The 24,927-nt window shown below is 36.1% G+C and overlaps 1 protein-coding gene across 2 annotated transcripts in view; it reads right to left on the reverse strand.

Moving 5' to 3' along the window:
* The window catches only part of glra4a (glycine receptor, alpha 4a), a 48,043-nt gene that overhangs the window by 10,362 nt on the left and 12,754 nt on the right, over window positions 1-24,927 (reverse strand). For both annotated transcript variants that reach the window (XM_044127175.1, XM_044127176.1), the window contains exons 2-5: window positions 9,296-9,426; window positions 8,185-8,252; window positions 5,877-6,100; window positions 2,941-3,023 (exon numbers count right to left, since the gene is read on the reverse strand). In XM_044127175.1, coding sequence (XP_043983110.1) covers window positions 2,941-3,023; window positions 5,877-6,100; window positions 8,185-8,252; window positions 9,296-9,426 — 506 coding nt within the window. The remainder of the gene's footprint in view (window positions 1-2,940; window positions 3,024-5,876; window positions 6,101-8,184; window positions 8,253-9,295; window positions 9,427-24,927) is intronic.

Below are 24,927 nucleotides of genomic sequence, written 5' to 3' on the forward strand. Positions count from 1 at the left end.
CAGTGGCATAAAATCTGGCTTCCTGAAATCTGGTTGATTAAACCTGTTTTTTCCACTCTAACAGATGGTGTAGGCACATTTTCAGCAGTGACAGTAAAACCTATAATGTCCTCTCAATGTTAGGCTCCAGCCAAGGTGATTGCACCCTTGGGTGGTATACTAGCACTTGTCAACACAAGGCCAAGTATTCTCACTGGGCCTTTAATCAGAAATGATTACCTCTCCTCTAATGGCAGCAGAAAGTGATATAGTAACTCAAATCAAAACACACTCACACGCCATTAAAGTCCACAATGTTCCCTTTAGTTTATACACTAAATATTTCACCTTTTGTTTATTTACATTGTTAAGCTACAGTTTCATCAATCTATTTAAATCTGTTTCAAGCGTAAAAACATTCTTGCTCTAAAACTAAAACAACCACAAGAAGATATTGATATATTCAGCACAATTCGGATTTTAGTTGTTTAATTACCATAAAAATATGACAAGAACCTGGAGTCATTAATATTAGAACTCAAGTACCAGTTAATCAGTATATTTTCACTACTCATTAACAAAAACCAAAGGAACAAAATTAATATAAGCAACTAAAGTAAAACAAGAACTGATTCTAATTTATAAGTATTGATTAAAGATAAACAACTGATGATTAGGAAAACAACACTGAATACTTACACTGTTGTCAATAAATACAAGTGAGTAAAAGTGCAAGATTTACTATGAGATTATCTGAATTTTATGGACTAATTTTAAAATTTTACTTAAATATAAAAAGGCTAAGAAGTCAAACTCTCCTCTAAGAAGCTGATCGATCAATAGTTTCCCTCATTATACTCAAAAACTACCCTTGAAATAAAACAATGTTTAATAAATAAATAGAGACCCAGCAGAAAAAAATGATGGTTATTAAAGAACAAAAATATAATCTAATTTAAAAATACAATACAATTTGCTTATTATGTCTTGCTAATACTTTAAACATAGATTAGCAGCTCCTATATCTTGATTTTTAATAGGGCCTTTATAACGTCTCAGTTTTTCAGAACTAATACATCACAACACTTACAAAGACGAGTTGAGAAATAGATGAAATGGGAGTCAGACCCTAAAATTAGAGGCCTCTTATAAGAGTTTAATTTGAACAAGTCATAATGGCAGCTATACAGGGCAAAGTTCACATCTGTTGTGCTATTTTTGTTTTGAATTGTTTGTCCTTGTGTTAATTACAGAAATAAATCACATTGCTTATTGGAGACTGTGGAGGACAGTTCCACAAACACCAAAACAAATTGTTATTGGATCAGATAAAAAATATAAGAAACACCACCAGCTCTCCTTATTTGTGGAACATCCTTCTGCAGAGATAACTTTATGACACAGGTTCTTTGTCCGTTTCACCCTTTGCTAAGCTTAAATTCCCTGTGATAAAGAACTAAATCACCTCTAGGCATTGTGGTGAGTCACATAATAATAAAAGGGACACTGAAATAAAATTTTATTATTTATATCCTGGAAATTGGTTTCATAAGGGCAGATCTTATCTCTGCTAAAGATATGGAGAGACTGAAAAGAGAGAATATCATTTATTCCATTTTATTCAGTGCAGTAACCTTTGAAAATATTTCAAATGTATAAATTATCCCACATTTAAGCATTCCAGTTGTGTGTAAAATAGTATGAAAACATCATCAGTCATTCATTTTTCCCTTGTCTTACCATATTTGTAACAGTTCCAACTGTTTCAATCTTTTAAGTAACAAAAACATTAATAATTTTAATATATTAGCTATTTTCCTGCTGGCATTTGCTAAGATATCAACATGTATCTGCCTTATTTGAATGTTGCATTTTCTGAGGTTTCCCATTTTGAAGAATGTCTGAAAGAAATGTCCAGAACTCATCTTCAGTTTCTTTGATTTTATAGGCCCTGTAAAAAGTGTCAGAACTGTAAGTTTGAAGTAGGAGACAAATATATCTTTTTTGTAGCACGTCATTACCAGGCCTGCTAAAAATAATATATGCTCCTTTACCTCCTTCTTCATCTTATGGGATTTTAAGTGCCTAATCACAGAGTATTTTAGTAACTACATACATTTACTTGAGTAACTTAAAAAAATAGAACTTCTGGTAACTTTTATAGGACCTTACTTTTTAATTCTAATTGAATATATAGCTTAAAATAACTTTGAAGTAACACGACTCTTACTTTTATAACAAATTGACTGGTTCTTCTCACGTTTCATTGCATTGTTGACTTGAGTTAACCTCCATATTTACTTTCATTCTCTTATTTTATTCTGACTTTGTGTTAAAGTTCATTACAAAGTTTTGGTAGATGTTTCTACTTAATCCAGAAGGAACCTGCAAAATCAACGACTAGAAATAGGAAAGAAGGATGGAAGGAAGGAAGGAAGGACACAAGTAACAAAAGAAAGACAAGCAAGGAAATCCAGAAGGGAAAACGAAGGAAGGAATGAAGGAAGAATACAAAGAAGCTATGGAGGAAAGAAGGACACAAGGGAGGAAATTGAAAGGAAAGTTACAGAGAAAGAAGAAATGATATAGAGGAAGTATTAAAGTCTGGAAACAAATATTTTTCCAGATTGCATGGGACTCCTGTAGCTAAAAACTCTGCTACTCTCCTTCTTTTGGACAGATTTATTACGGGCATTATTCTTTAAGAAACAGTGAACTCCTTTAGACATGGTACTTTGTTCCAAGAATATGTGTAAATATTACCTTGAGCTTTTATTTTTGCAATCAACTTTGTACTATGGCAACTTGTGAAACAAGGTACCCTGGAACAACAACACTGTCATACAGAGTTAGTATTCCTTGGATTACAGCCATGTAAAGCAAGGGAAAGGTTGGAACACCAAAGAGATTAAAAAAAAGAGATGTAAGAGAATAAAGGAAGAGGAAGAAATGAAAACTCACAGCTTTCAAGCTGCATGGTGCAGGTCTGAATGTCCATTGGGAAATTTTTCAAGTCCATAGGGCAGGACAGGATTAGAGTCAACCTGAGACAGAAACAGATAGGAAAAAAAGATCGAGAGCCATAGGGAATATGAGAAGGCTTTAAAGAGTTCAGAGAAATGATTCCAGACATAAGGAGACATAGTAAGATTGAAATACAGTCAATTGTATAAGCACAAATGTACTTTGCTTACCACTTTACGGAATGCAAATGTCTATAAAGTCTTAATGAAAAAAAGGCACAAGAGGTAAACATCCCTCAATGACAGAAGATTGGAAAACATCTTGAGTTACCATTTGTTCAGTCATTGCACCACAAAGTAAATGAGAAGTAATTGTTGTAGGCATCCTGACTTCATTTGTTGTGCAGTTGAAGCTTTATGGCTTCAAGGATTCTCAGAGAGGAAAGACAGAGAAAGCCATTTAGGAGTCTGACTGAAGGAAAGCTGTGTAATTACCCACTGTAATGCATTGCCCAGAGGCGAGACAAGAGCCTCCAGCAATAAACACACTCGCATCCATCTGATAATGTGCTATGATGATACAATATCATTTCCTGTAGAAGAAGAACTAACTACAAATACCCTACTGATTGAATTCTCACACACTGCTTAAATAGTGTCATGTATTTCAGGTTAATTTGATTCATAATTACCAAACGCAGGTAGGAAGCAAATCAGATATGTGACGGCTCAGTTGCTCGGTGGATTGGGAACGTTGATCTGAGAGATCCTGACACAAATGTTTTGTCTCTCTTCAGCCTTCAAATCAGTGCATTTGTGAGTGTCATTATTTCTAAACCCTATGTAATGCTTAAACCTGGTATATGTAAGTTGAGAATGGCTCATTTTGGTGACATTAAGTAGTGTTTTATCCAGGAATAACCACCTGCTTTAAACTGAAAGATCTTTTTGCAGTGAGGAAGATATTTTTGAGTTTCTTCTTTAAAAAGAGTGAAAACTTTTGCAATTTTTGTCCACAAATGTGAGAGAAAAAAAATCTAAATCAAATTGTTTGGTTTTTAAATAACTAATTAGCATTTAATGTACAAAATAAGTCTTTGATCACCTACCAACCAGCAGACCTGTTTGTTCATCTAAGAAGCTCTCCTATCCTCCACTAAGCACATGTATTAAGTGAACCTGTTTGAATTTGTAACCCGTGTAAAAAACAAAACAAAACACCTGTCCACATACTTAATCAGACTCCAATCACTTCAGTTGTCTAAGGACATCAGGGACAACACTGTAGAGCTGCACAAGGTTGGAATAAGCAAACAAGTTGGTGAGTGAGCAACAGCTCAATTACTAGAAAATGGAAGAAACTCAAGATGTCTGTTAATTCCTCTCACATTATTCTATAGAAATAAAATATCTCTAAATATCAGATGAGTAGAGATCAGTTTTCTCTTTGGTGGCTTTGGAATGACTTTTTGCACTTTGTAAAAGGCAGGTCTAGTGTTTATACATTATTTAAAACTGTACTTAATTTTAAAAAATTGTGACTTTATTGTTACATAATTCTGTTTAAATTCCCATTAATACTTTGCAGATGGGTTTTTATTTTTTCTACATGCTGCTGCCAGTCAAATCTCTTGATAAGTCTGGTTGGGACTGACTGTGGAAGAAACTGTTAAATCCACTCCCATTTAGAAGGGGCTAAATGTTACCATAGCAACACACTACACTGTCATGGCAACTCATGTCCAGGCCCTTCTGAAGTTTGCAAGTGACTACCTGGATGATCCAGAGGATGCATTAAAGCAGCCACGGGATCTAAGGAGTGACCTCATAGGAAGCATTTGAAGGTCCTGATGTAGCCAAGCCAGTTTGGAGGAAGCTGAAACTCTGTTTCCTAGCAACAGGCCTGAAACCTGAAAAATCTGGAGAGGTCTAAAGCGCCTGACGCAGTGTGTGAAAATCAGGTCAAAAACTACAGGAAGTGTCTTATCTCCATGATTGTAATCAAAAGTTTCTCTAACAAACATGAAGTTTTATTATTTTTTGCCTTGGTAATAGTATTCTTAGCCAACTTCACATATTTTTTATTTGTAGTACTACTGCAATATTAGTGGGTGAAAAATCTGAAGAATAGTAGAAAAATTTGTAATGCATTTACATATTTATTGTACACTTTACAATTCATCTCGTACTTAAATGTTTGGCTTAACCCCTTGGGAATCAATACATTTAGCCAATAATCTTTACCTTTGGAAAACAAGGCAGCTATAATGTTTTGAATCTGAAATGTGATGCCGGTGACTTGTCAGGAGTGTGTGTTGCTTTTTTTGCCCAGTAAGAACCAGACCAATATCCATCTGCCACTCAACATTAAACAGAACAAAAGAGTTACAGAAAATAGATAAAAAGATTTAACTGTGACATTCATGTCATGACTAGAAATAAGATCCTCTTCTCTGGTGCTACTCTCAAATCGGTACGATTTCCTTTCCCCAGTGCAGAGTGTCATTTAAAAACTTCCATCAAAGCCTGTCACACGCTTTCTGTTTGGCATTTTCATTAAATCTTTTTCACCATGCTCCCTCCATCCCTTTTGATGAGTGGACAGATGCAGAGGGTGCTTGTCTTTGGAAATTTGGCAAGCCACAGAAGTCGAGATGTTCTGCATGATGGGATTTCTTTGCTGCCTGCTTTGGACCGCACAGAGTGGCATTTTTGATTTGAGCTGTTTTTCACATGACACTGAGTGGGATTGCAATCAACTCAGAGTTGACTTTGGTCACTTAGTAAATGTTTGTGAAGGAAAAGGATATGACTAAGGCAGTCCAACTGGAATGTGAAATCAAAAAGGACTAATAAAGAACCTAACCTTAATTTGGTCTCTAATTACACATCCACATCCAGTGGTTCTGCTGTCTATGTTTTGTCTTCACTCACCTGATGCTGTAAAGAACTCTGCCATCATGGAAAATCCGCAGCAGCTTATTATCGGTCGTGACCTCATGGAAATTTGCTCCCTTCTCATTTGCGAAGAACAGATCAGGTTTCCAGATCGAGTCCAGCATGGAAGGATCCAGGTCGAGGGAGTCATCCGGGTATTCGCTGTACGCCAACCGAGGGTCGTTCCACTCTTGCCGTAGAAACACATTGAGTCTGTAGTCCTGTGGAAGAACTCAGGGTAGTTTATGGAAAACATACGACAAGCAGAGATGGATTTTTCTGCTAATTTTAAAGATGTAAAAATGACAAATACCATGTTACTTGTTATAAGCATATTAGACTTAGCTATCGATGAAAATTATTATAAAAATGTAAAATATGTCTGGCATTTTCAAGAAAAACATTTGAAATAATTTTAAAACACAGTTTTACAAATGATACTGTATAAACACTGAACCCAATGAACCAATGACAGCAGTTGTAAACATCACTTGTATCAAAGCGTCTCTGACTTTCATTTAATTAAACGATTCAGGAGCATTATAAATTTAACTGGTATCCTGTGGAAATGTGGCAGAGCTATATGAAAAAAACATCAATTTATAAGATATTCCTCCTTTTTAATCCAAAAAATAATCTGGTCACTGCACAATTAAGTCCGAAATTGTTTATACCAGTAGGAGATTGAGAACAACCTTTTATTTTTACCAACACTGGCAGTAATATTAATAATTTGGAGTCCCTGTAGTATTAGGGAATATTGTTTTGTTTCATTCATGCGGCTCATCCCGTTTAAACACCGCAGTCAAATGATAACGCTGCAGACGCCCATTGTCTTTGATTCCACAGGTGATCAGCCTAATCTCTTTGATGTTAGAAAATCAATAGACTGTGATTCCCCAAGGTAAATTTTCTGACATACAGCTGTTTGCGATTTGCTACTAGATTGTAAACCAATCCTCCATTTGAGAAATGTTTGTCCTTATTTATATATGCAGTAATTCCTGCAAATGGATGTGAAGTTTTGCATTTTGCAGACGCTTTGATGTGTGATTTCTTCCTCTGCAGAGATCTTGTATAAAATAGTGAAGGACTGTAAGGCAGCTAAAGTTGGATTAGCAATCTGGATTTGGAACGAGAAGTTATGGGTAATTGGCTTGGGTTAGACAGGGAAGCACTTATTTGTTATTTGACAATTATTTGTATGACTTGAATTTGACATAAAATTTATGAAAGGAGCTAAATAAATGAAAATCTTAGAAGCCATTCGCCAAAGAGAAATTATCAAAATAACAAAGTAGACACACAAAAAGCATATCAGCAATTTCAAGAGGACTTGCAATAGTTATATTTTCTATTGATAACTGAGGAGGGTATACACTAATAAAATGTAAATAAAACCAGACTTTCTTTTTTCCAAAATTGAGACTCATTGTCTTTTGAGAGACACTTGTCTCATTTTCTATAAGAAAAAAAAAGACTCAGTTGAAGAAAAATAGTTATAACTCTACATCCAGTAGAAGTATGAATTATTCTGGGTTTAACTACATATTTTTATATCTAACCAAATATGTGTGGCTGGATGCCCCGTCATGAACTGGCGTGACCCTACAGGGATTAGCAGATATGCTAATGGATGGAATATTTTCAATCAAGTATCGCATGTGTTGCAGTAAGTAATATTTAGAAAACTGCATCCATGACTCATTCGAATATTAAAATATAAAGAATTGTGCAAAAGTTTTGATTCATCCTCTATTTTATATATTCTAATATTTCAAACTGGCCTTCATAGCTATTTCTTTAAGCTTTCTGCAGGTTTTTACTGACTTTGGTTCAGCAGCACATTGTAATCACGAGTGCTGTCGTCCTGGTTGTAACCGGGGAGGACTGCTGCTCTGGAACTCCCTCAGATCCCCTTAAACAGTTCACGACTGTATTGCGCTGACCCAGCAGCAATAACACTATCAATGCAGACCTCTTCACTCCCCTCTCTCTTTCATTTCAGTTTTTCAATTTTTCATTTTAATTGCTGAGTGGACAGTTCATTATCAGCATGTCAGTGACCCGTTGGTCTCTGAAGGTTGCGCTGCTGTGCTCCAGGAAACAGAAATGAGAGGCTTCTGCAGTATGGGGATTAATAACGAAGAAGATCGAGGAAGAGAAAAGAACTGGTTGAGAGTTGCTTTGTGTTAACAAGGGAGATGATAGAGCGATGGTTAATACCGATATGTTACAACTACTAATATCTAGGAATCTATTTTAATAAAGTTTTATTCTTAAAATGTAAAAGTTGTTGACTTACCATAGTAGTTTCTGTAATAGACCCAAAGCTGTTGATGAAAATATTGCAGGTGACATTCACAGGAGGGCCTGAGGGAAGAAACAACAGACTGAATGTACACATCGCTCCCTTAAGTCAGGATTTATGAGATTAAACCGGTGCACACTTTAAAGCTACCCATTATACTGTACATCTCTTGAGGCTTCTGAAAAATGTCAGCAGTTTCTTCATTACGTACTTTTAATCTTCGTACATTGATTGTAGCTGAGAATGTTACAGAAAATCAAGTCATTGCTGCTCTACCTTTGATTTGGAAGAAACTGGAACTTTATTTGTGTTGAATTAGAAATGTTGGGACTGGTAAAACAATTGAAGCACTAATCAATCGGCTGGTGAATTGCTAAACTTTGGCTCTGACTGGTCATCAGCAGATAAGATAAAATAAAATCTGTTTTGTTCCTGTTTTTGAAACCCATTAAAAAAACCTGACATTTACCTCTTTTTTTCAGCATCCAAATATATCCACAAACCACATTTTCTGTGGTAGGAGTTTAGGGACTTTGGTGGATGAATAGCATTGCTTTCTGTTGGATTCAAAACTCTTGCCTCTGAAAAAAACTAATACATTTGTTTTATGGTCAACGCTTGTCACCTTTAATTTTTCAATTAAAACAAACTTCACACACTTGAGGTGGAGAATGTCATAGTGCTTCAAACAAAAATTAGAAACAAATAATTTTGTCAGATTGGTGCATTTCTACTTAAAACAATGATTTTGTTTGGAGAAAGATGCATAGTTACCACTATTTTCACCTTTCAAAATACATATTGGGTACATTACAGTGAGCGAATTAATTTTACTCCATGCCAAATACAAAAGCAAGCCCAAGAGGAGTAGCATAGAGGCCAAATTGATTAAAGCCAAATAGCTTTCAGAACATTGAGAGAAAGTTGCTCCATAACTGCATCATCATGAACCAGATATTTATGATTACTGTTGATGGAAAACAATGAGAAACAAAAGTAATGCTTTCACTGCAGAGTGTTTGCAGGTATTTATCTTGTTTTCATGTGTTTGTTTTTGGATTTTATTGATGGTTGTTGTGATAATATGCCGGTGCATACACTGCACCTTTGAAGTTGGGTCGGATGCGTGCATCGTATCCTGACGTTCTCCCCATGAGCTTGTCCAGGAAGTCAGAAGGTGAAAGCTGTGGTCCGGCCCCGCCGGGGGGCTTTGTCTCCTCCTTACAGGAGCTCAATCTGAAAGACAAAAGGACAAGTAACAAGCAGAGTGAGTAATTAAAAAACTCTACAAAGTAAGTGTTTTAAGTGCCTCACAAACATATTTACACCCTTTGAACTTCTTTTTTTGTCAGGGTTCAGGTACAAATTTCTAAATTTTGACCAGGTCACTCTATATTGTCACTGTCTTTTTTGTTGTTGTTGTTGTTGTTTTTATGATGTGTTTTTACTTGGAACTCATTTTGAACTAATTAACCATTAATCGACAATTAATCAATAGTCAATTAATAGTTTACACCCCTAGTTCTGATGTAGCATTAAGTAGTGTGAAAATAATCCAACAAAATGACAATCAGCAAATCTGCTAAAAAAATAATCCAGCATTAGAGAAATGGGATTGAAAATTAGATCAAATGAGTTGGTAAAGAACAATTTAACTCTGTTGCATGATGTCTGTGTCTCATTGCACTTGTTAGGCTACAAATACAGGGCAGGAACAGAGAAGTTGAGGTAAACTTGTCCCTTTCCTGTGATTCCCACTGCTGCTGCCTTAGCAGGGGTAAGTCTGACAGAACGATGGCTCAATTGTAATGCTATGAACGTCACACAGGGGAGAGGAACGAGTTGATTGGAGCTCCAGAGAGGCTTAGACAACCACTGACAGGAATTACCAACAGGCAGGAGTGAAATTGAGAAGAGGAAGGAAGTGGAAGAAAACTGTTAAAAGGCAAAGGTAAAGATAAAGAACGAAATCCTGGATCATAATGGATTAGATTTCAGTTTGGCCCCAGCTATAGCTCAGCATGTTGCACCGCATGATTTTGATACAACTGTAAATAGTTCACAATCTGTCTTGATCTAAAGCTCTGTAGTAGAGATGGCAGGTTCAATCCCAAGGCAGATTTGCTGATGTACCATGTTCCTGGGAGTGTGTGTGGAGCCAGTTTCTGATCCATCAATCTTAGGACCTCTTAGCTCTATCTACACTCACATAAACTGCACAGTCAGGGACTACAGGCTGGAGGTCTTTGTGGAGAATATTTCAGGTCACAGAGATGCTGGATTGACATCATGATATATTTGTGCCTTGTAGTTTAGGCTGCAAATAGAAATTCAAACTCAGGACATGTCTCATTACCTCATCATTCCTAACCGGCTTGTTTATATCACTTCACTCATTATTGGTGAGGATTTATTGTCACTATGCAGTAAATATAAAAAATGCCAATTCCACCATTTTGCAAGTGGAGCTGTCAGTAGTTTAGTTTGGGAAAAAAACAATGGAGATATTTGTGTAAAAATAGCAAAAAAAAAAATGCAATTAACAGTCCAAGTCACCCCATTTTCTTTAAATTGGGATAATTATACAAGCTCAATTTCAAGAACAGTAGAGATATTTTTAGAGGTACTGAAAAAAGCAGTATTCAATATATTTTTTAATTACTTTCAAATAGGTTTTTGTTGTTTTCCAAGAAACCAACTTTACAGCCTTGCAAAAATGTTAATATCCCTGAAACATTTTCTCATTTTCCCACATTACAACCACAAACTGCAGTTAATTTTATTGATATTGTATGCAATACAAGAAAAAGTGGAACAGTTTCTTTTTTTGTCATAATGAAAGTTGCCAAGAATCCTAATACAGAGAAAATGAATGCGGGAGGATGGGGAAACGGATAATTTAATGACAACTACAATCAGGACATCTTATGACTTCCATAGAGGTTAGAGGACTAAATAACTAAAAGTAGTCCTTGAGATTCTTCCACCTGAGTTGTGGATCTCTCCAGCTCCTCCACAGTTACCAGAGGCCTGATATTTGTTACTTTGATTAATGCTCTCTGTGCCCTCGCTGCCAGTTTAGCTGGAGACTTCAGTCTTGGTAGGTTTGCATTTGGATTATACGCTTTCCATTTTTAAACAGTGTATTGATTGCTTTCTGAGATGAATAAAGCTTAAACCAGAATACTTTGATCAAACCAGACAAAACTTCTCAGCTTATGAACATTTTTGAATATTCATAGTTTACCTGATGTTTTATGGTTATATGCTCTTCTTTGTTGTTCTGTTGCATAAAAGGTAATAAAATTTGCTGAATTTGTAATCTACATAGTAAAATGTGAAATTGTTTAAAGAGTTTTAAGATATTTGCAAAGTGCAGTAAATGAATATTGCAAACTTCATCACTAGCCCATATCTCGATTCCAATAATCAAAATATTGGATTTTGATTATTGGAAATCCAACATTTCCAATAATCAAAATATCATCGATTGTACAGCTGCAGGATTTCAGGCATCCAGCGCGGCCGCCATTTTCTTCTCCTTTCAAAGCAACCTACAATTTCCAGAAAGGATTTGGAAATTCAGATTTGCACACAGGTCATTCAGACACACCCTCAGCAAGAGCTTCACTTCTGGATACACTTAGTCATCTCTGACACAGGACCAGATAGTATTTTGCAAACTGAGTCAAGGAGAGAACAGCTCATTCATTTTTCATTCAAGTTTATTGTATTTCTCTATCTAAAATAATATCACGGCTGCAGAGATACATTGAGTTTTGATTGTAATTCTTCATCCTGGAATAAAAGTTTCAAATGTTGCAGTAGGACAAAGTTCAGTGACATCTGATGTGAATAATTGCAAATTCATGAAAAATACATCAGTACTGATGATATTTTGCTACATTATTTTTAGTTACATTAATGAGCTCTTTTGTTCTGTTTGTGTTTTGTATCTATGGGGACCTAATACTGGTCATGACTCATCAGGAGGTAATTTATCGCATTTGACAGCTAGTTACTACCTTTGGTAAATTAAGTTTTCTGTCGACCAGTTATTTGCTTTTCTGTTATTCGTTCTTTATCCAGTAATGTTTTACAAATCCACTTTCCAAAACACTTTCCAGTCTCTCTCACCAGTGTTTATTCTCAGTATGCAGCATGCGCTCCAAGAGAGGGAAGAACATTTCTTGATCTTTGAGGAAAAACTGCTGTGCATGGAAAACATCTACAAACAAATTTAAACAGGCTCATTATATGGAAAAGAAAATTTTTCAGTTTTAGGTTTTTACTAAAAATTATAAATATGTTTTGTCCCCTTCATTAACTGTAAAATGATGAACATCAAATAATTTGGAATAGTTTGATTATCTCAAACAGGTTTTCTAATTTGTAGTTAAACAGCCTTTTATTTATGCTTTTATTTCTTACTTGCTCTAGTACAAACAAAGTTGCACAGGGAGATGGAGGGATATGGAAACCTTCTCTGGCAGTATGCCATCTATTAAACTCTTCTGGACTGAAAAATAATGAATCTTACAGTATTTTGTTGGCTCTCCACTTCTCTAAAAATACCCTTCTGATCTTTTGTTAATGGAGACTGCCAGCCTGTATTAACAAGTTAGAAATGTGTGAGCTGCAGTGTAAAATCAGACTTATGTGAATGTCAGCTTGAAACATGACTGTCAAAAAGCAGAGAAAATGTGTTGAAAATGTATGGATGTCATAATGGATTTGTAAAAATGTCACTCTGGGCTGCATGGTGGAGGCGTGGATGGCACAAGAAAGTTTGGCTTGGAAACCTGGCCTGTTTCTTTCTGCATGGAGTTTGCTTGTTGAACGTATGAGTTGTCTCCGGGTACTGCGGCAGTCCAAAAACACAATCACATACACATTAAATATTAGTGTGCATGTGCCTGGTTGTTTGTCCTTTGTCTCTTTGTCTCATACTGTGATGGACAGTCCAGTTAGTGTTGGAGATAGATAAGATTACAGTGAATGATTTCTACCTTCAAGAAGCAATAAAGACTATTTTTTGCAAAACTATTCAGGGATTATTTATGCTAAACTCTTCCTTTTGAGTTCAACAGCTAAAATTCTCACCCCCAGCAGGAACAAGTTTTCCTTTTTTCTTTGCTTTCTCACTAGGACCGCTTTGCCTCTCCAAACAGCATCTTGCAGTTCTAATAGGACTACTTTAATGTTGGTTACATAGTAAGAATATCTTCTGTCTAGTCTTTCTTCTCTGTAGTGAAACTCTCCAGCTCATTCTAAGACATATTATGGTCCCTACAGCAGATTCCAGGTGGGCCCTGGAGTTTCCTCATATTGGTAGATGCCTGGAAAATCTCTGAAGAGAGGAGACTCAATCAAACTAACAGTGGCCATAGTGCAAGTTCACTTCGAATCAAATCCTTTACCGTCTCTACGGCTGAATGTAGCATCTTATATCCAGGATCTCATTCTTTCAGTCAAGATAGATATCTCCTGACCACAGATAAGGGTATAAATGTAGTTCAACTGGTAAATGGAGAGCTTGGCTCCTTCATCGCAATGTACTGGAGCAGCACAATCAAGAGGCCTGTAAACCATGACTGCCTAATAATGTCCTGTTGTCTCTCTGCTAGTGAGCCTTCAGCTACCTTAGAGACTTGCTTTCTGCTGAGTCCTCAGACCCTTAAAGTGCACCTTTTTAACTCTTGACAACATCCTCGGTCTGTGTCAGAAGCCATCCTAAACCCCACAAAAAGTATACACATCCTGGGATGGTTTCTCCCTTCCCTCTGAGTTGTTGACTACTTTTTCTAAACTTCCATGAACAAAGTAGGTAATTTAGGAGAAGGAAGGCAAAAGGATGTTGCCTTCCTTTCAGTCATAAGCAGATCTATCTGCTGCTTGAGGAATCCTCAAGAACAACCAAGCCTTAAAAACTACTTTAACTCGATTGTTCCTTCCTCAACAGCTGGAGTGGCGGTCACTAATGAACTTTAGGCCTCAGCTCTTTCATGTCCTTTATACAAAGCAGCCACTGGATCCAACTCACTAGCAGATTATTATCAGTGGATAAGGTGACCTGATATAAGGTACACTTATGAAAAGCAGTGATTCACAATGTTTTGCTACAAAGTCATCTGCAACAGGATTTTCTGTATACTCTATAAGTACGTTTATTGGTCCTATGAAGGATTCATTTAGTAAGATGTTCTCTGCTGACATTTAATTAGCCTGACCTTTTGCTTCCCCTGCATTCCTTTTTATTTGAGCATTTGCACCAGACTGCTGGCTAGAATGTGCAACTAATTTCTTTCCATCCATTTTATGGCAAGTTTAAAACTGTCACAGCCTCGTTAACGAGCGAATTTACCGGGTTACAAAAGCCAAGCTGGATCAAAGGTGAAATACAGCTGCATACGGAAGCAAGAACATTTCTACTTTCAACACAATATTATGGGTGACTGTTTCAATATGAGCCTGGAAAAATACCTTGTTATTCAAAAACACCACGGTTAGAGCTCAGAAACTTTTTTTATTGTGGAGAATCTTAAGTCTTTTTTTCTTGAAGATTTAAAATTTCTTTTTGTGACTGATGTGATGCCTACACACACACACACACACGTGCGCACCTTCAGAGACACTCTGGCCCACAATGCTAATAAATTACATTTAAATAATACAGTTTAGAGGTGCTCAAACTTCTATGATTTTCTACAGTACCAAAGTTATGAAAAGTTTATACTTTTAAAGAGAATCAGACGCAATATGACATCTGTTTCAAGCCATGTTTATTATTTATAGGCTCAATCACACACAAACTAAAAGAAAACAAGGCAAAATTATTTTGTAATACTTATAGTGGTAAACAAGCATAAACTGAATAGAGTAATAAGGATTAGAAAGGTGAAAACAAAGTCTTGGTTTTATCTGTAAGACTATGTTTGTTAAGCTATACCACAAGGGAGTATTGTGTGGACTGTGGTTATGCTTATTGATTAATCTCCAGTATAATACAACTTGTTGGTGAAGGAAGGAAAGTTTTACATACAATTTTTTCCATCATATTTAAGAAGAAAGTTGACTTCACCCAAATTTGAAAATAGTTTATTTGGAATATTAACTTTTTTTTTTTTTTTTTTTTTTTTTACTGAAAATGACCATAGCAAATAATTTTTTATGGCAACATTCAGGCTGTTAAATTCAATAGCTTGTAGCAAAAGAAATTGAATGTAAACAGCCACTTCAAAATAAAAGCATGCGTATAAACATCCAACTACTTGACAAATTCCTAGTTGATAACCGAAACATCAACACAGATGTTGAATTATATTAAACTGAAAGTTTACAAAACTACCAAGTAAATTTGAATTCATCTGGAAAAATAAATTTAGAGGAAGTTAAGTGTGTTAAACGTTATAAAAGTTAGCAAAACAAAAAATGAGCTCAGCTCACATTAGAGAGGTGTCATGCTGACCTGTGTCCACTGCTGAAAAAAACAATGGCCTTCTGAGCACCAGTACTGGAACATGAAATAGTGGCTTAACATCAGCTGCATAACCATTTCCCCCGTTCTCGTTATGTTTAATATTCTTAGCACTAAACAATAACTTCTCCACCCATGAACTTTTGCTGACCTTGTAGCACAACTCTTATCAAACCACTCTATTTTGAACACTCGAGTGTCATGATTTTTATTAATCCAGTGTAAATAACAACTCTGTGCCATCGCTCATGTGAACTAATTTGCACTACAATCTTTAATCTTGTGACTGAGCTTTGACATCTACAGAAAACTTAACAAACGGATGTTTCCAGGCTTATACTGCAGTGATAACCGGGGCACAGCGCGCCATGGCTCGATGACAGAATTATGCTCATGTTTCTATGACTCTGAACTCCAACTACCACCCCAGGCTGTTCCAATGCAGCCTTAACTAATCTTTAGCACTCTCATCAATTCTGGTCTAGTGAGCTGAATTCCATATTTGTGTGAAATATAATATCCTTCTGTTTATGATTTAATTCGTTTATCTGTCCGCATCCCGCTGTGTTAAATCTGAAGAAAGAGGATCAGCAGTTTCTCCAACCTCTCGTTGCTGTAACAATGTCACAACAGAGCAAACTCTTCCACCCACACACTTTACAAAGTTTTGTGCTTTGAGTTTATCTCTGAAAAAGGTTCTTCCTTTTGATTTGAGAAACTGAATCTCCACTATGGACAAGTATAAATGTCAAAAAGTCAAGTTCAAATGACTTGACTCTAAATTACCGCTCAACGCACCAACAGCCCTCCCTGGATTTAGACTAAATGTCTTGACGACACTAAACCATACATTTTCAGATGTGCTTTGATCTGGTAAAGCAGGAAACTAATAATTCCACTAAGTAGAAACTATCTCTTAAAAACTAAGAAAGGGGATGAATGTGCACATCAGACTAGATGCAGGTTTATCTCTTAAAGTCAATAAAAGTGATCACTTGCTGATGCAAAATTGTAATTCTTGAGATGCAACATGTTTTCTGCAATAGTTTCTTCTTTCTTGTTACTCATGGAGACATTTAAAGAGGCCACCATTTTTGTTTGTTCTTCAACTTTTTCCCATTCTCAAAAACATACTCAGTCAAAGCAGAGAAGAAATTTTATTCTTCAAAGTATTTTTATACATAATTTGGTGTTTTTCCAGAATATATATATTTTTTTTCTTCATAGCAAAATCTGTACAGTGAATCTCCAATAAGGCACCTCTGACAAAGGTTGATGGACATATAATTGGCTTCCCAAGAAACTAAATACTATTTTCAAAAGTTATCACGTTTCATTTGGTAGTACACATTTTGCCTATTTTTCAGCAACTATATATTTGAACAGTGTGAAGATCAGCAATACCAGTTCAAATGTTGGGATTGTTTATTTTTCATAGCTAATTGTTTTTATGTAGCTAAACATAAGATACTATTTTGGAGGTCCTCAAAATTGCTCAAAGTAATTTCTGATTGAGTTTAAGTACGGTAAACTTTCATGCTCCAACACAATATATTTTATGCATCATAAGTTGTATTTGCCACCATTGCTGATTATGACTCAAATTAAAGATTTTGTCAATTTGCCTGAAAATATCCTAAAGTGAAATAGATGTTATGTGAAAAAGACCCTAAACACATTAAGTTCTTAACAATCCTTCAATCTGTGTGTAAAGTGGAGGATAATAAGCGCTTTTCATTCATTCTCATAACTTTATTTTGCCGCAATTTCAGTTTCTAAACCCTCAAAGGTAGATTGATATTTTATCCCACTGTTACTCAAAGACTGATTAGCATTGAAATTTAACATAATTGTATATAAAATCTGTTCTTCACCTGCTCTCCTGAAAGCGATGGATCACTAACTGAAGCTTTTCAGCAGAGGAAGTCTGTGATCACCCTGAGGGACTGACCTTTACCCCCCATGGGAGATGAATCGAGCAGAGCCTCCACCGACCTAGCCATCCTCACAGACTTCACTTGAAGCCGCTCTGTATTCAGGCCATCGTTTTCACTTCTAAGATCTGGTATCAGCGCTGACTGCCGCCTGTCAGTCTCTTTGAAACAGAGCTAGCAGGCTTTTTGATAGAGGAGAGAAGATACTGACAGCAGAAGATTGCTTTAATGTGGCTGCTTGAACTGAACTGCAGCTTTATCCTCAAACAAAGGCAATTGAAAACTCTTACAAATATAGCAGAAGTACAGTATTTACTGGACAGCTGTACTTGTAGTTGGTACAAGTATTAATCCAAGAAGCAGCAGCTTTTCAGTGCATAAAGGTTGTTTTGGTGTAGCCCAGAGAAATGTGTGCACATTTTTCGTGTGTCAAGCATTTTGTCAGCTCGGTGTGGCACCACATGGTTTTCTCAGCATTGCCTCACACCCCACCGATCTTCCTCCAAATACAAAGGCCGCAGGGAAATCTCTGCATCTGGCTTCTTACCGACTTAGACTACTGTCCAATACTACTCTGAAAATGTAATTAGAAGGTTAGGGGAGATGATGATTTATGTTTTCAATTTGCTACAAGCACATATAGGAAATGTTTGCTCCTTTTACTCACCATATAAATCAAGTAATCTGCCTGATGTACAGTGCTGTTAAAAAGCATTTGGCCCCTTACATCAGATAACCTAAATAAAAATGAAAAATACTTTTATTCACAGAAAAAAATCTCAAATGTTGTTTTTACATCTGTTGTATTCAATGCTTTTAAAGGGGACCTACTATGCAATATTTACATTTTGCAAATTTTCATACTTTTTTGGGGGTCTTAACTGCTTCTAAAAAAAACCTTTCAGCTGTTTTTTGGTGTCTGGAAATGAGCCATTTCAAAAATGCTGACTTGTCAAGTCACATTTAAGGGGCAATGCGCCGTTACCCAGCAACCCCAGGTGAGCCCAGCCCATCACCTAACAACCCATGCAGAGCTGCTGTGTACAATGGCTGCTGGAAAAGACAAGTGTTTTGCTGTGGACTTACTATCCAGAAACCACTTGCTGCTTTCTTGTTGGTTGTGCAGGAGTCTCTACTACTGCTGTTTAAAGATTTGCGGTTGAATAGATGTGCATCTGTTTGCAGCCATTTTCACAATGCTTGTGGGAACGTTGAGTTCAGCATGATTTTGTGCAAAAAATTTTAGAAATATATTTCATACCTATTCCAACCTGTTCAAGGAAGCACGATAGGTCTCCTTTAAAGAGAAAATCCATTTATTTGTCTCCCTTAGAGACATTTGGAACCACTTATCCAACTCTAACAAAAACTGACAGAGAATGCCAAAGGTTATAGTACTTACATGGGAGACACAGCCATTTTGTATAATTTGCAATTGATCATATTTCCTACGACTATGTATTAAAAGCTGCAATAGACAACTGTCGTTTTGTGCGTCCTTTAAACAGTAATACTGCTTTCCTATTTTTCATCCTCGGCTTTAAAGAGTGAAGTTTGAAGTACTCGGCCAAGAACCTCCATGCCCTCACCAAGTGCCTCCTCAGCAATGTGGGAAGATCTACTTGAACCTGACTTATGCAAAATGTTTCAAAATGCTCACAGCGTTGGCAGCTTTGCTTGAGTTTCACACAAGGTTTAGTGTTGTGTATTTTTTATTTTACAACATAAAACATACTGAGAACTCTAAGTTCAATCTAAACCTTCCCAGTGAATAAAAGAAAATAAAGAAATATTCTGGCTCAGAGCTTTCGTAGAAGTTAAAGACTCAATCTTATTTTGAAATCTGTACTATAGTTTAGGGGGAGGTGAAGGATTTTCTTTTTGTAGGGTTTAAGTTTAAATTCATAAAGAAGAAAACAGTGTTTTAAATATTATTGAGAAGTTCATTTATTTCAATAACTATTTGCTAATTGAAACACAATATACAGATGTGCAAAAAAACTTGAGTTTAGTTCTGTTAATTTTGATGATATTCCACTTAGTTAGCCAAAACCTTTAAGATTCTAATGTATCAGATTAATAAAACATCTTAATGCAAAACTATGGCTTAGTGAAAAGTGAGTTTAATACCTGCTTAAATGTTATTTTCAGAAAGTACAATGAAGCAAATAATCAAATTTATTGGATATTACTGTATTTTGAATTTGGATAATTTTGGATAATTTGGATAATTTTGGAGGCCTGTGTTAAGCAGCGGTGATTGTATAAATACATTGGCATGCCTTCAGCATAAATGCACCCAACTAGGCCATTTAAAGTTAATAAAGCTTTCAAATGTACTCTTAATGTACAGGTTTGTCCCATTGACACTAAAACGCAAAGAAAAAAAAAACCTTGGATTATTATTCAAGCAGTCTATAATGAAGTTAATCCAATAAGTCTGACAAGCTGTTAACAAATTGTCTGGTTTGTTTGTTAGCAAACAAACTCTCTGAAGCGTGCAAACGTCCAATTCAATGTTTACTTACTTAGCATTACCATTCTTCAGCTTTTTTTTTTTGTGTGTGTGTGTGTACTTGTCCACAGTTCTTAGAATAAAATTGAGAGTTTGTTGCCATTGAGCCTAAAAATTAATCAGTAAACTGTCATCCTTCATTTGGGGGAGAATGCCACAAGCCATTTGACCCCTGCAACATCAAAGTTAATTGATGAAGCCGAAGAAAGAGAAAGAAAATGAAGCTGATGTGTCTGAGGTTTTCACTTCTGCAAACATACATTTGACATTAAATCAGACAAAATTTTGGCCATTTGTAGGTTGCAATATTTTTTTTCTATTTGATTAATATCAGAACTGAGAAATAGGAAGAGAGAACGTTTTCATTTTAGTATTTGTTAAAACAGCCTTTTAAACTGTATTGCACAAGAAAGTAATGTGTATGTTGTGTGGCCATGAAATATACCAACATTTGTGCTTCCATTTAACTCAGATATTGTGAGTTGCCCAAACAGAAGTGGCCAAAGTAATAGCGTCATCCTCTAGGTTTTCCCAAACTGTAGAGTAATTTTAGAGGATGCAAATGTGTAAATGTGAAGAAAGTGAAGGGATGAAAATTGTCAGGAAAGAGGAATAAAAGACTACCATAATAAAAGAGGAACTAATGTTCAAGAAAAAATCTAAATACAAGACTTGAAGTAATTGACAAAGTATTGCAAAATAAAAACTATTTATATAAGAGTCGTTTCTCCAGCCTGATTTGACACATTTTCAGTTGTTCAGTATTTAATCGCTGCTCAGAATGTTATTGTGAAGACAAAACATCCAGCTGCTTTACTTGAAGGGCATGTTTTTTGTCTCTCATTTTGAAGAGTGACTAGAAAATTTATAAATTGTGTAAATTCATAATTATACTTCAGGGAAACAGGAAATAATGGATTGCTCATTAAAAGCTTCTAGTTATACTAATTAAAAAGGTAAAAAGAAGATTGTACCTTAATTTTACAGTATCTGTTGAAGGTGCCAATATTTGTGACATGAGGGATTTGTAACAAAAAACTTATTTCATGACTCAATATTAAAGGGTGGCTGCTCTACTGTGAGATTTTTCTACCTGCAGCAAAATATATTTTTTTCAAGTTTTTTTTCCACACTTTAATAGTTGTGGAGTATACTGCCTGTTGACACTGTTATTAAAGAAACATAAAAATTAACAAACATAAGCACCAGCAATAAGATCCATATCATTGCCAGAGTCCTAGTAGACAAACCCATGCAGATTAAATTGAGATTATCCAAAATTATAATCGACTCAATTAGCACAGTCGACTTTCATTAAAGGACTGAAAAAGCTTCAAATAGAATCATATCATTCCCTTTTAAAAGCACAAAGAAAACTAAGCCCTTTAAATAATAACCCAATTTAAACTTAATTCAGGGCTTAGACATTTTTTTTTTCAATTTATTTAAGATAAGTTTCATCAAATCGTTATAGAAGCAAAACCCAAAAAGCTGAAAGTGAAGGAAATGAAAGAAAGAGGAGTAATTAAAAAGTTTTGAAAGGGGCAGACTGCAGGGAGATTTAAAGTTTACTATTTATAGTGGAAAAAACAGGAGTCAAGAAAGTAATCTCAAGGTTCATTACTTTGTGAATCTGAGAATTTCATGTAATATAAACTTTCATTATGCCTGAAAACTCTGTGCCACTCACTAGTTAAAAATCAATAAAAACGGCCTGAGATTGTATATCGTTTTGAACGTAAAACATTTAATGTGTGTCAGTGAACACCTGGAGTAAAAAGACTCCACAGTTTGTTTGTAGTGAGACTCATACAGTGCTGACGCCTTTCAATGCATCCCGAGCTGACAACAGTTTGGATAGTGTCAACCCCCAAATCACAGATTATGGCCCAGTAAACAAGTCTGTGACAGCACAAAGCTGATGGCAGGTAAAAAAAAAAATGGCCTGATGTTTTCATCCTCGGAGATGTGGAAAACCCGCAGGCGAGAGACTGGCTGGCTGAGATTTCCTACGAGGCCTGAGCCCAGGAGACAACTCAGGCACCGCTCCATTTGCTTTGTGCACTTTTTTTTCCAGGGTGATGTCTTATTCACAAGAGCCTCTTGGGGTGCTGGACACGCATTGCATGTCTTGCAGTTTTTCCAAAGAACAAAGGCAGACGGCTATGGTAATTCTTTAGCCTGTTAGGGGAAAAAACAAGTGCAGGAGGACTACAAACTAATCCTGTTTGACACTCTTGTCCTTTTCTTTTTTACTTTTTCTCACAACTATAGAGAAAAAAGCAAATCCCCCCCCCCAAATAATTTATATTCTGAATCATAAACACTCCAATCTGGAAAAATATAATAAAAACAACTGCATTTATTTAAACTGTCACCCTGGTAATGCTTCAACATTGTTCATTCATCACGTTTTTTGAGTTTATCTCCATTAAGAAGAAATATATTTCATGAATCAATGGCTGTGCTCACAAATTGACAGCTTAGCACAATAAAAAGGGCATTTCCAGCCATCATCCTGAGTTAGGATCGTGAGATGAGCCTGTTGCCTGGGAGAACACAGCGAAGAGATGGTACACTAGTAAAATGTGCATGAAGTCATGCTTTCAAAACCAAGACAACCTTGAGAGTTATGACCCTGAAAGAAGCCATATATTACCAAAATATTTTTCCCTCAACTGCGACAAACCTCCACATCTCAATATGCCCTCTCAATGTGACATCATGAAAGCTTCAAATTACTGACTGTCTGACCTTGAAATCACCACTAAGAGAAGCACATAATTAAATTTTACTGCTGTCTCAAGGTGATTTTGTTTGTGCTTGTGAAGTTTCCTTTATTTGACATTGTAGATGTCCAAAATTGGTCGTAACTGTCGTGATCTGTGTTTTTCTGTGTGTTTATTTTGAGTTTCTGTGTCTTCCGAGTCTCTGTGTTGTCCTGTCTTCCCTTTGATTGTCCCCAGATGTGTCTCGTTCTCTGATTACCTCTTCTGTATTTAATGTCACCAGTGTCTCTGTATCTCTGTCAGGTCATAGTCCTTTGTAGTTTCGAATCTGTCTGGATTGTTGTCCATTCGTATCACAAGTTAGTGATGGCCAGATGAAGCCTCATGAAGCCTCTGCATGGTTTTTAATCAAAGATAATTAGCACCACCAATAATATTTACTTCCTATGTGTTTCAGAGCAAAATTAAGGAGATAAAACATTACTGGAGCTCCCATCTGAGAATCTTAACGTTCATATTATCCACAACATTTGTACAATTAGATTTAAGTGACTACTTGGAGACAAAATGACATTTTGGGGGAAAATGAAGATGAAATTCAAGAGTTTGAGTAGTGTGACCTTGACTTTGGAGTAATATTTTGAGCAGGTCTTGGTACTCAAATACAATTTTTTTGCATCGTTGTTCATACTATTAATAAAGTCCAACTGCAATCAGACTTCTGTTTGAATGGTTTTACAAATACCTAAAAATAAATAAAGGATGCCACTATCTAAGGACCAATTTTAAAGTTAAGTTGAGCAATGGAAACAGACAGTATTGTTAAAAGATCATAAGACGAAGGAAACTAATAAAAAAAAAGCAAACACCCACATTTATTTAGTGTATTAAAATCAAAATAAGTAAAACACAGATGATGTTGAAAATAGCAAGACTTTCGCTACCATATCATGAAGTAGATTATGCTAGTGATGATGCAGTTAAAGTAGAAGTGCTGATGTCTATCAACATTAGGTTAACATGTGAAGAAGGGCAGAGAAAAAGGGGAAATATATGCATTAAATGGCTTGGGGTCAAGAATTGAAGTCTGGAGAGCTTCATTGGAGAAAATACCCTCTTCACCTGGTGCCCCTGAGTTTTATTTGTAAACCTCTGGGGTTTATATATGTATCCTTTCTGGTTGCAACATGATCAATTGTGGAAAAGTTCAAAGGTTATAAGAAATAATTTAATAAGACACTGTGTGCATAATAAATACTCAGCCAGTATTGCGTTCTGATATTCTTTGAGAGCAGATCCCATTTTTCTTGCTCAAATGATGAGCAGTGTGCTAAAACTGAGAGAGAATACCAAATGTCTAAACATTTCACCAAAATTACTCCACAAGACTTCTGCGGGAATTATTTTAAGAAACCACACTCGGTGAAAGCTGGGTTATTTAAAAAAAAAAAATCCTTCACTTCAACTTAGAGCATCCTTAGGGATTAGCAACAGCACTTCTCCGAGTTCACACTGATGTGCTCTCCTTCAGCAAACTTTTTCTAAACTTAAGCATATTACAGTTTGATACTGCTTCACCAGTCAAGGACAACAAGTCATCCTGCTAATGTGGGGAGAAAAGAGTGTGCCAGTAATGCAGAGGTCAGAGCGGGGATTTGTGGAAATACATGATCTGCAGTGTTTTACCCTTGAAGCAGCTTGGCACTCTATAGAAAGACTGAAATATTCACCACTTATACAAAAGAGTCTCAGATAATGCGCACCTACAGGATGTCCAACTAGCAATCAGCGGAGCACTCAGAAACGTCTCAAGGCTTTATGCTTTCTTTCTATACACTTCTGTGAAGTGTGAGATTTAAGGTGAATGTAAAATGTAATTCTTTGTGTAGAGAGGACTTACACATTGTGACCGCCCTCCTTTGACGCCACTGAACGAGGAGAAAACCTCTCGACCAGCATGTTATCGGACAAACACAGCTATAATCCCCCTTCAACACCACTCCCAGCCCCCTTTTCCCACCCAATGCATTCTGCTTCGCTGCTCATGCGTGACTTCGGCTGAGGTAAAATACAGGATGTGGA

Source organism: Gambusia affinis, linkage group LG09 (assembly GCF_019740435.1).
Source record: "Gambusia affinis linkage group LG09, SWU_Gaff_1.0, whole genome shotgun sequence".
NCBI classification, from domain to species: Eukaryota; Metazoa; Chordata; class Actinopteri; order Cyprinodontiformes; family Poeciliidae; genus Gambusia; species Gambusia affinis.